The following is a 12,818-nucleotide window of genomic DNA, read 5'->3' as shown; positions in this document are numbered from 1 at the left end:
TTTAGATGTACCAGCCTAAATCTGTGACACTTCATTCACCTACCTGCTAAATGTAAGGGTGTCGAATGTCGGCCTTGTGTATCACGGCAATTTACATTATCTGGTGAAGACAATTTCTTTACTCTGGCTAAACAACCCTTCTTGGCAGCATCCAATAAAGCTGCATCTCCCCTAAGTAGATCTTGAATATCTGTATCTCCTTCTTTAACCAGATCCAAAGGAGTATTTCCATCTCTGTTTTTCTTCGTGGGGTCTGCACCATGCTGGGCATGTGAAAAACAGAAAGGGGAGGTCTGGCTTAAGTTTGCCTTTGGAGAACGAGAGAACGGTCAGTCCATTTTATGCAGAGACTCTACCTCAAGGGTTAACAGGACTGTTAACAATGCTTAATACACAAAAAATTGCAATAAAAAATACACACTTAAATGCTACTGAGCTTTAATAATGCAAGAATATAACCAAAATTTTAAACTACGTTCGAAACAAACTATTTCATTAAAGATTACCTTTCACATATGCTATTTTTAGTTTTCACAAACATTTCAATGTTTGTATAAAGTATAAATTTAACTACAGTTTTGTTTTTACTGTAAAATACCTACACTGGTACCAGTGCAGATACCAACGTACTATCAGTTTCATTATTGCTAAATAAACCTGGCTTATAGTGTTTATAACATTTATTTATTTTTTTTTTAGTTTTTTAAAATTTTAAAATCTTTAATTCTTACATGCGTTCCCAAACATGAACCCCCCTCCCACCTCCCTGTTTATGACATTTATTCCGAAGTCTAGGTACAGAATTAGTTTTGCTTCCTATCCCTTTACTATTAAAAGTTTGGAGTTACAAGTAATATAATATTCCACAGTATATACCCTGTCCGTAAATACTTGAATATACCTGAAGCAGAAGTTTGCAAATTTCATATTTTCCTTTGGCTGCAGCTTCATGTAAAGGTGTGAATTTCCATAAGTCAGCTACATTAACTACTGCTCCATGCTTAACAAGAAGTTCTGCAACTTCATAATGTCCATAAGAACATGCATTGTGCAAAGGTACAAGGCCTCTGAAATGAAAGTTAAATAAAAAACACAACACAAAGATGTATTTTAATTTAAATAACTACACAGAGACGATAAATTTACTGAACTGCACAAGAAATTTTACTGATTTTAATTTACAGAACATAAATTTATTGTAAGCAGAAATGCAATTACTTTGACAGGGGCAGAGAGGAAATTTTTAAAATAGTTAAAATTGCAGGGAACATAACAAGCATCTATTTTGCAATATCTAGGATTAAGAATTATATACTTTAATTTATTTTTCTCTTTTGGCCACATATCAGTTATGGGATTTTAGTTCCCTCACCAGGGACTGAGCTGAACCTGGGGCCATGGCAGTGAGAACCACTGAACCAACAGGGGATTCCCAAGAAGTATTTTATTTTTAATTACTATAAACTGGAAGAAATCAAGTATCCTCAATGCAAACTAGAATATTTACTACATTAAAAATCAGTATCACACTACTGTTGCATTCTCCTTGGCTATTATAAAATAACAAGGCATTAAGCAACTAAGTCTTCATAAAAATGCTACTTCATAAAAATCATAAAATCTTAACTGAAATTAAGAAGTATATTTAAGCCAATGTTGGAGAACAGACTTCTCTGAAAATAAAAGAACCACCATCTCATACAAACGTTTTCAGATTTTCCTAAGAAGGTCAGATAAAGGCACAGAAAGGCCACAGCAATGGCTAGTACTTGCCCTTTATCTTTTGCGTGCACATCAGCTCCGTGTTGGAGCAGATATTCCACCACAGACACCCGATTATAGCCAGCTGCAAAGTGGAGCGGTGTAGACTGACGCCCTTCAATGTCTCTGCAGTTGACGCTCTGAACAGTGCACAGTTTCTGTAGGACGCAACACAGTGTACACATGACGCTAGATTCCGACTGCTCGTTTTCACTCATCTAGTAGAAATTTCAAATCCCTCATTTATTTCGTCTCATCAAATTTCTCAGACACTCTGCTATTTATTCTTATTTCATCTGGTCCTTTATTGGCAATCCCTCTGGCCCTCTTATCTGGAATCATCTTCTTTCGCTAGAGCTAGTGGGTAAATTTTATTATTATGATTACTACTATTTACATAAAGGAAATGTAAGTACCAGTCAGCAACAGTAATTTCCATTTTGTGGCAAATATATATACAGACACACTGGATCACAGAAGCACTGGCATCACCTGGGGACTTGTTACAAACTCAAGATTCTCAGACGCTCCGACCTACTGAATCAGAATCTATATTCTGACATGATCTCCAGGTGATCTGTAAGCACATTAAAAGTCTGAGGAGTACTGTTCTAGAACAGTGGTTCTCAAATTTTCATGTGCACTGGGTCCAGTCTCCAGATGTCTGGGACTGGGCCTAAGAAGTTGCATTTCTAACAAGCTCCCATATGATGCTGATGCTGTCAAGGGATTACACCTAGAGAATTATACTGTACTATATGGAATGAATGAATTAACAGAATGCTATTGGTTATGTACCATCCTTGGGAGAATTAAGAAAAGTCCCTCTGAAGTTTTTATGTTTTTTTGGTTGCTGTTTAGATGAGGAAGCTTGGCTGAGAAAAGCTGTAACACTCAAAATACTCAAGGGTATTTTGCATGAAAAGTATGAATATCTGAGGAAAGAAAGAAGCAGATAATAAATCATGGTGTTTAAAAAAAAAGTCAAAAGAACATTTTAGAATAAAAGAATATGAGTAAAAATCCTTTCTCTTTTTTATTAGCTTACCCTAAAAGAAGAGATAAGCTAAGCCTAATAAACCAAAGGAGCCAGGATCAGTGGTTTTACCTCAACGGGTTTAATAACAGGTCTGATAAAGCTATTCAGCGGCTTTCCACATGAGAGCTTGTTAGATACACACACTCCGTGTTCCATCACCGAGAAAGGGTGTTTTGTGGGTCTGAAGTCGGCTCTAGGGAATAAGTATTTTCAACACGTGTCAAGTGCTGCTGCTAGATTTAGTAGTTATCACTGGCCACGCTAACTCCCTAGCTCTCAAGTTTAATTTTGTCCATTCAGAGAAGTTCTCTACGGTGTCTAAGTACCTAGCCTGACAGCTCACCAGTAAACAAACACAGCCAAGGACGTAATTAAGTGTTCACTGGGAAATATGCAGGTGGCACTGTCTCGGTGATGCACAAGGAACAGAAAGGTTGATAAACTTCCAGTGAGTGACTTACAGCCTAATGCCTATCACAGGGAGAGAAGAAGGTCCTCCTCAATTAAATGGCATTATTTCATTCTCTAAGTACAATTCCTGCACCCAGTCTCATCCTCACTTCATCGGTTTCTTCCTACAGTCTTCTTTTATCTTTATGAAAACAAAGTCTGGTTTTTAATAGTAGGTGTACTGAACATAGTTTTATGCTCTTTAATATATGTAAATGGATGAGCATTACAATTTATCATCACCTCTACCCAACACACATAAAAATCAGCTACCTGACTTTAACTCCACCTGCCCATCTAACACAACTTATCATTTCCTCCAAGAACAAACAGCTCACTAACCTTAACTTGAGTGCTTTGTTTTTCTGTAAGTCATTCATTAGCCAGTAAGAGAAACAAAATCCCTCTTTCAATACCATATTAACCTCCTAATTAAGGGCATGAGAACATAACTACAAAACAAGTCAAATAATAAAACTGCATAATAGCATTTTTCTTGAATGAAATCTGAAGTTACCTGGAGATGGCTGTACTATCTACACAGATAAATCAGGAGGAAAACAGCACATGGACTTTTAAAATTAACTTTCAGAAATCTCTTGATTTGAAAGCACAGTGAATAAATATCCTCAGAGCTCAAGCTCTGATGAGACCATTAATCACATCGTTTCATTCTCAAGAAATCTAAAATTTACTTTGTGGGGTAGGTCTACTCAGGATTAAGAACACCATAGAGAAATATAGTGAAACTGCTTCAAATGGAGACTTCTGCCATGAATCAAATCAATAATTTTAGCTTTTAATGAAACTTATTACCTATCAATGATCCCTCAAATAGGACCAAGCATTTTTTTGAAAGTCTGTTGTGGGAGGAGGACATAACAGGGCTTCTTCCCTCCTACTAGCTTTGGAAATTGAAATTAACATTGTTTTATTAAAGAATTATTTAATCAGGAAACATGCTGTAAACAAAATGCATTTCCATAAACACGTCATTATCTAAATTTATAACTGTGATATATTTACTGAGATGGGTGTGATACTAAAGTTTCTTTCATTACTCAATGATCCTTATTTGCAGAGCAGAATTACCATTATTTACCTTTTAAAACAATGCACATATAAATAACTAGATTTTTTTATTTTAACAGAACAAATAACTAGATTTTTTCATTTTAACAGTATGGATTCATTAAACACTGTCAAAATAAAAACCCAATGTTTAGAAAAACCATAAGATCATGTCTTACTTTTACAGTTTCTACATCTCCAGCCTTTGCAGCTTCCAGCAACTGTCTGTCTGCTTCTGAATTACCTAATGGGATACCCTCTAAAATTAGAAAAAAGAGAAGGAAAGAGTGATTAACTTCTATTTGGAAGATGGGACCAAGTTTTAAGGGAGGCATCTTATTTCAGAGTAAAGTTCCTTTCACAGTTTGATGGCAATTATGTAGGAAATCTCCATAGTAGTACGGGAAAAGCAGTATAAATTTTTTTGGAAACATCACATATGTGAAATGTATATGAATAATAACTATAAAATGAGATTTAGGCAACATAATGGAATATAAAATAGGTAACAGAAGATTACTCTATAACGAAGTCAGTGACTGGTGGTAAAGTATTAAATAAGGAGAGCAACAGCTAGACATCTCCCCATGGTTCTGCCATTGACTAGCTATCTGAATTGGAACAAGTCATTTGAACTTTCTGGGCCTCAGATTGTTCCAGTTCTAAAAAGACAAAAGACATTGGATTAGAAACAAGTGAAGTTATTTTCAGGTCTGAAACTCTGTTTTATAGCTCATTTTAAATCTCAAAAGAAAGGAAGAAAACATATACCTTGTATCTTAGAACAAATAAACTTCAGATGGGTTAAAGATGCTACATATGAAAAATTAAAACTTAAAAATATTTTAAAAAATAGGTGAATATTTATCTTGAAATAGAAAAGCATCCTAAAGCAAGTACATCAAAGGCAGAACCAAAACTGATTTGGAAAAATATCTGTCAGACAACAAAATAAAACTAAACAAAATTATAGGCAAAAAACAAAATTGGAAAAAATATTGCAGCATACACGTTGGAAATGCAAATTAAAATGATATACTAGGCTTTTCTTTCATCCATTAGTGGACAAAGAGCAAATGAAAGAGTTACACTGTCAATACTTCTATAATTTGCATTTTAAAAAGCACCTATTACTTCTGTAATACAAACATACACACAATCACTCACACACACTCACCCAAGGAAATTATAAAGAATCATAATATCTGGGGCTGACAAGGAAAACAGGTCCTGTCATAAACTATTAATAGGAATGTAAAATGGTACCTAACAGCCTTTCTAGGAGATGATTTAACAATTATGTTAACCTTGACTCAGAAATTCCACTGTAAGAAACTCACTGGAAAGGTAATGTGTAGCATGTAGCATAGAAGCAAGACTGTAAATGTCCATCACCACGTAACTGAGCAGAACTAATGCTATTACCCTCAACTCTGACACTGAAACACACGCATGGTAGATGGGAAAGTAAAGGCAATTCTGAGAGCAGTCTTGTAGTTCAGAATTTTAGAAGTTCCCAGGAGATCTTATTAATCTGCCTTTATCTATTCAAGCAGTGTTTTCTCAAAATGGGGCTTCTAAACCACAGGCATAAGGATCATCAAGGGGGACTATTAAAGGTACAAAACACTTGGTCTGTTACATTTCTTCTCATTTGAGCTCTGAGGTGTCAAAGAGGTTTTATTAATGTCTAGTAAAATACAGAGATGTAGGCAAAGACACTTTGAAATTATGGGACCATATTTCTTTTATTTATCTTTAATTGGAAGGGACCAGAATTCTAGGCTGAAATGTTTAACCTATGCCAAATGTGTAGATATTGAATATAAGTTGATTTGAATTTAAAATGCAATGAATATCAGTGTATTCAAACATAAGTCAAATAGTTGGTTACTGTGTACAGATTCTATATGCCTTATGTAAAGGATCTAGAGGAGTGAACAGGCAGGACTGGCCTCTAAGCGTATTATTTATAGCTCTGGTTGCTCTACTAGGAGATAGCTACCCTCTTCAGTTTTCCTCTCTTTAAAAAGAAATAGCAACTATTGCATCTCACTCTTAAAACCTCTCTAGATAAAAACTTAAGAGCCAGCTATTTACTCAGCAAAGATCAGTAGCAAACACTACTGGGAAAAAGACTTAACAACATGGAGGTACTGACTACAATGAGCTGATCAAGAAGAAATAGCAGCCAATAATTTTGAAAATTCTTCTTTTTACTACCAACTCCTACATGATATATGAAAAAATTTAAAAGTTAACTGAAAAAATAATTTCACTGAAGTATTCAATACCTTGAAGAAGTTGCTGCACATTTTCATTTCCCATCTGTAAGGCAGTAAAGCCCTGAAGGGATATGATGTTAGGATCACACCCATAGCTCAGGAGTAAGCGGCAAGTCTGCAGATGACCACAATGTGCAGCTCTGTGCAGAGAAGTCTGACCGAGATTATCCAGAGCATTAACCTTAACAATCAGAAAAAACGGAAATTAGCCTGTGGTACAAAATTTTAAATGCTCTAATTATGGGTTCAGGTTCAACACTTGTTACTAACTTAAAAATGCCCAAGTATTCTCTTATAAAGACTATTATCCAGTGGCAAAGAAAGTATTTTCTCTCAAATTTAGAGTACAAATTCACCAATTCATGACGGCTGACATCAGGAGACCCAATTTTGGATTAAAAGTTTAAGATGTTGAATAATAGTTGTGTTTAGCATTAAAGCATTCATAGATTCATCACATTTACAGACATTGCCTAGGAAGTCTAATGCATATATTTTTAAGGATCACTAAGGTGCAGAAATGTGGAGACTAACCCCGAGATAACAGATAACAAAGTCAGACACTAAATTAGCATTAAAATACTTATTCTATTGGCTTAATCGTCTATCTTGTTTATCATTTAACATACAATCTGTACAAAGACAAAGACACTACAGTATATTCACACAATGGAATACTTCTCAGCAATAAAAAGAATTATTGTTACTGCTGAATCACCTAAACATCAACCTGAGTGAAAAAAAGTTTGACACAAAAGAGTCAATGAATATTGTACAATCTCATGGACATGAAGGTCCAAAGTGGTAAATTAATCTACTGTAGAAAAAATCCAAACGGCTGTTGCCTCTAGGCAAGGAGACTGCCTTGGATGGGACACTGTCTCTGCCATGTGGTTATGCTCTCTATCTTCAAGAGGTTTGGTTACACAGGTGTTTGCATTAGGCAAAATTCAGTAAATGTACATTTAAGAGCTGTACATTTCATTGCATGTAAATTCACATCCAGAGAAAAACGGTGAACAAATATTGACCTCTAGTTGATGCCTATTAACAGAATTTAGGGAGATGTATATAGTAACTTGCAAATTACTTTGAAGTGTGTCAAAAAATATAAGATACTGATAAGAGGGAAAAATTGATGGATATGTAAGGAAACAATATGGTAAAAAGCTAGTGGTAGAATTTATATAGCAAGTATATAGTTATACTCTGTAAAACTCTCTCAACTTGGCTGTATTTTTGAAAATTTTCATAGTAATAATAAAAAGATCACCTTCTATCTCATTCCCAACCCACCAACTCCCTCCCCTGCCACCCTGGAAAATAATTCTTCAAAACATAACTGAAAAATAAAATTACTCAGTAATTATGTGACCACTAGTGTGTTTTGAGACACTCACTATCCAATTCACATTCATGGAACTGGAGAACATCTAAACAGGATTATATAGTAAGACTGTCTCAATAACTCTAAAACTAACCTACAAAAAGCTAGTTTCCATGCTTACAGAATCAGAAAAATCAACTTAAAATGCTCAGAGCAACTTATCTATTTATTCATGAACTCACATTCACTGAAATGTGAACTATATCCACTTGAAAACTTTATTTGGTTGCCATTCTGTGTCAATATTAGGGTGACCAACTTGTCCTAGTTTGGCTGGGATATTTCTGGTCTTAGCACTTAAAGTCTTGTGTTCCCAGAAATCCCTCAGTTTGAGGATTAGGATGGTTGGTCACCCTAGCCAAGATTTTTCATTGAGTTATGCAACTCAAATTTAATATGCATCCAGATAGTCTTCAAGTAACACACCACATGTAAGAAAAGAAGCAATCAACAAAAAGTTATAGAACAGACAGACAAATGAGATATGCCAAGCAGTCAAGCAGAAATAAACTTTATTTTTTAAATACTTTACAATAGGAAAGATTGAAATTATACATTATTAAGAATTCCCCCAAATAAGAGAGAAATTAGAACACTGGGAGGCAACATTAAAAAAAAACTGAAGAATTTGAAGTGGTTCCTTGAGTGGAAACACAAGAAAGGACAGCTTAGAAAACCATTCTGCAAAGTTCACTTAGAGAAGAGCCTCAGGGGCCCCCAAGGGGTAAAGGGATCTCTATTTCTTTCTTCTCCCTTCATCAGAGCAGCTCAATTCTATTATATAATGTATTTCTACCAAGATTTTGTTTGAAGAGGACAAAGATCTGTGGCTAAGAAAACTGAAAACTGTTGAATTAAATGACTGTTATCTCTTCCAATCTGGGATGCTATGTTTATTGTTTATTGAGAACATTTTTTTAAAGTTCCTGAGTAAGAAATGATGACTTTTAGCCTTGATGAAAACCTAACTATTCCATGAATAAAACACTTTATCTTCTTTAAGTCTACTTAACTTTTTTTGGAGGTACAGCTGATATGATATTATCTAAGCTTACGGTGTCCAACACAGTGGAATCAACTTGACTTTTAAACTTAAGTATACCATTTCTATAAATAGAAAAATAATATTCTCCTAATAAAAAGTGTAACTCTTATAAAGAAAACATTTCTCTCCTGAATGCTCTGGAGTGAATGACTTTTGTGATTGATTTTTAAAAAAATGCTTTTTGTACAAGTGCCAACTATAGAATAGCAGCTTCACAATGTGAGGAGCTATCTTTTTAGTCAACTTATTTAAATAATTTATTTCCTTCTGTTCCATGTTCTCTGGCAGAAATAACAGAGGGTAAGAGAGACTGTGGCTGGGGTAAATAATAGGAGTTATCATGGTAAGCAAGGAACAGAAGATACCAGAAGAGAATTCCAGAATAAATATGTCTGGCTAGGGATACTCTAAAGAGTTTACTGTTAGAAAAAGAAGAATAACTTGACCAGTGGGGTGTGATTAACAGGAAGGGTGAAGGAAGGATATACAGGAATAATGTTTCTTTGAGTAAATCCACAGATTTTTCTAGCAAAAAGATACAGAAAAAAGTATCTGCAGAACTATTTTGAGGGAAAAACTAATACTTAGGAGAGAGTAGATAGTTTAGGAAATCAGGCATTTTATCTACAAAATCAGAAACAACTCACTGGACTACCAAAAATTACCAAAAATGAAGTATACCTTTGCTTCATGCTTCACCACTACTTCGACAACATCGTTATGAGCTTTCTCAGAAGCCACGTGCAGAGGAGTCAAGAATCTTAAAGAGAAAAAGTCAGCCGGACAATGAATGTATTTTCCAGAAAACAAGAGAGTCAATAATTTTTTATTATTAAAAGCAAACTTACTCTTTAGTCTTTTCGTTGATGTTGGCTCCTTTTCTTAGCAACAGTTCACATATTTGCTTTCTTTTGGGATATGGAGATGCAGCAGCACAATGCTAGATAATTTAAATTGCAGCATTAATCAAGGACTATACAACTGACTTTTTAAAGAATATTCGTGTTTCCAACCAAAAATAATCAAGATGTTAGTTATTTCATGTCTTTGTTTCACTTTTGACTTAACTTTGCTCTTCAAAGACTTTCTATTGGATAGAACGTGCTATGATTACCAAATTCTGACAGGGCCTAAAAATCCTATTTACCAGGTGATATGTTATTAAATATTTTGATCAAGCTTTATAGTTGTCCTATATCTCTGCAAAAGCTACCACTGCTGTGATGAAAACCTTAAACTGTGATCAACAGTCCTTTCAAAACTGTTCCCAAAGAGCATGGTGTTTATGTTATTTTTTAAAGGTTAATAAAACACTCCAAAGGTCGGGATTTCTTTAATGAAGAAATAGCACAGTGTCTGTCAGCTCTGGATTCTGCTTGGCAAAAACACTGCCAAAATAGCTGACAAACTAGGTGGTATTTCTTTCTCAATGAGTTGCTCTAGCAGCATAAGGACCCTGGATTACCTGTTTGGTAAAATTGGTGGCGGAAACTGATACAGTCTGACCTGGAGGCTTCAGGATCTATGTCTATGATGCATCAGGGAGGAAGGGAGACAGGAGGCAGGGATTCGCCAGTCAAAAACCCAGTAAAGCCCTCATGGTCATGCCGCAGATCTTTATCTCCCCAACATCCAGGATTGTACTCATACACAACAGGTGTTCAATAAATGTCAGTGAGTGAATGACTTAATCAATGTATGAATGTTAAGTTAAAACTGAAACCTGAGAATTCATGGAATAAAACTTCTGGATAACTGTCAAGGAAACTTGCACATACCTCTAAACACAGTATACATGAATGTGTCTGATTTTAACTTGTTGCTAATTATAAAGCTTATCTGATCTTCATGGCTTTGCTTCAGATTCATTCTGATACTGTTGCTATCACCAAACTCATTCCTTTGCCCTTAGTAACATCATTTCTAATTGGTGAATACAGCTCTTTTGGTATGTTTTGAATAAGCATCCCAGGACATCTATCAAGATGGCACAGAGAATGGAAAATAGTTTCTATTCAAGAATTCTTGAGCTTATCCATTTCAAATTGCACCCTTTCTCTTCTGCCTCATCCTTTTACCGGCAGGGCCTGGGACCTCGAAACTCAGAAGACACTGCCTCTGCAATACAATGTCTACCAACAGTTAATTCCTTGTATTCTAAGGCTAATCACAAAAATGAGCAGTTTATTAGCAGAAAGCTTAAGGGGAAACAAAATGTAGAATTAATTCTTCAGACTGGCAAATTTCCCATGTCAATTTTCCCAAATTCCCCTGTACCATCTTGATGCTGTCATGATTTAAATTTTGCACTGTTATTTCTTATCAGTCTGCAACTATGCTGTTGTTTTTTTTTAAACATGGATTTCTGTTTTTTGGTAAAGTAGCAAAAAGACCTAAAATACTTTATAGATAGGTTCCTAAATAAACTTCATGCCCTGTATCATGGCATAAGGATGAACATTAGCCATAAAAGGTGAGGAAGCTACAATTAAATCTTCCCCAAAGACATTAATTTACTTATTGTCATCTTCCCTCATTGAAAGTACATTCTGCGACTCACAAAGCTTTGCTCCTTTTAAATTTCTACTTCTAAAGTAGCCTCTGATTACCACATTCTCCTTCTGATCTTCTAACACTTATCTTTAGTCACTTCCATTTTTTTCTTACTGCTTTTCCATACACTGCCCAGTTCTCATCTACTTTGTTACAGAACCAGAGAGCTGACATTACCTCCATCAGGGAAACTGACTCTACTCACACAGATAGTTTATTCACAAGTATAAAGGGAACATATACAGACTTAGATCTAATTCTGAAAAAAAAAAAAAAAATTACAATAACAAAAGGAGAACCAGGTGGTTTTTATCTTGACGGCAAGATTAACTGTTCAGTGAGTTCCAAATTTTCAACCATAAACACTTATGCTTTTTATAATAAAAAAAGCAAATGAGATGATTATAATAGAAAAGTCACATATAATATATGCCAGTATGTGATAAAATTTTTGTCAAGAAGGATGCACAAATGAACAACTGTATTGCCTTTTGAGGGGATATATTAGTCGCTCAGTATGTCCAACTCTTTGCAACCCCATGGACTGTGGCCCACCAGGCTCCTCTGTCCATGGAATTCTCAAGGCAAGAATACTGGAGTGGGTTGCCACTGAGGGGATGAGGTTGTCTGTTTTTCTGCATTGTTTGAAATATTTCTTTATATATCCAGAGGCACTAATTCTTAAAAAGCACAGATTTTTAGAATAACACTATTACTAAAAGTAGAGCATTATGTCAGTTATCCAGTATCACCAAAAGCAGGGCATTATGATTAACTTAGAATGTTTCTGGCTATTTCATTTTAAAGAGTTAAATCTGAATAATTACCAATGCTGTTTCATGTGTTTGAGGATGCTTAAAGTTCACCATTTCCAGAGAGAGATGTTTTTTGATTCGTGTAACATCAGCTTCCCGTGCCGCCTGAAGCAAGGAGTGGCCTTTAAATTCATCTAGATGAAGAAGAAGCATTTAAATTGGCATAAAAATGATCAAATTTATGAAACTTACCTTGTAAAAGAGACATAGTATTTTTCTTAAACTTATTTTCAAAATTATCTACCAAAGTAGCCAGACTGAAGCTTGAAAGATAGTCTCCAAATATAACCCTTGGAAAGGGAGTCAGTGGTACTCCAGTGCCCCTTGGTTATGACTCAGTTCATTCCCATGAGTAACAAGATGGCCAAATCAAAGTCTATTTTGGTCTGGTATACGGATTATTGCAATATAT

General features: G+C 35.1%; 1 protein-coding gene across 2 annotated transcripts in view; it reads right to left on the bottom strand.

Annotated features, from left to right (window-relative positions):
* The window catches only part of TNKS2 (tankyrase 2), a 63,764-nt gene that overhangs the window by 24,877 nt on the left and 26,069 nt on the right, over positions 1-12,818 (bottom strand). Inside the window, exons 9-16 of one of the 2 annotated variants that reach the window (XM_069567509.1) lie at positions 12,419-12,540; positions 9,887-9,978; positions 9,720-9,798; positions 6,616-6,787; positions 4,501-4,580; positions 1,774-1,919; positions 902-1,067; positions 44-263 (exon numbers count right to left, since the gene is read on the bottom strand). In XM_069567509.1, coding sequence (XP_069423610.1) covers positions 44-263; positions 902-1,067; positions 1,774-1,919; positions 4,501-4,580; positions 6,616-6,787; positions 9,720-9,798; positions 9,887-9,978; positions 12,419-12,540 — 1,077 coding nt within the window. The remainder of the gene's footprint in view (positions 1-43; positions 264-901; positions 1,068-1,773; positions 1,920-4,500; positions 4,581-6,615; positions 6,788-9,719; positions 9,799-9,886; positions 9,979-12,418; positions 12,541-12,818) is intronic. The other variant, XM_069567511.1, reaches the window with a different exon arrangement.

The sequence above is a fragment of the Ovis canadensis genome, chromosome 22 (genome assembly GCF_042477335.2).
Source record: "Ovis canadensis isolate MfBH-ARS-UI-01 breed Bighorn chromosome 22, ARS-UI_OviCan_v2, whole genome shotgun sequence".
Classification (NCBI taxonomy): domain Eukaryota; kingdom Metazoa; phylum Chordata; class Mammalia; order Artiodactyla; family Bovidae; genus Ovis; species Ovis canadensis.
This window is presented reverse-complemented; position numbering and strand designations above follow the sequence as displayed.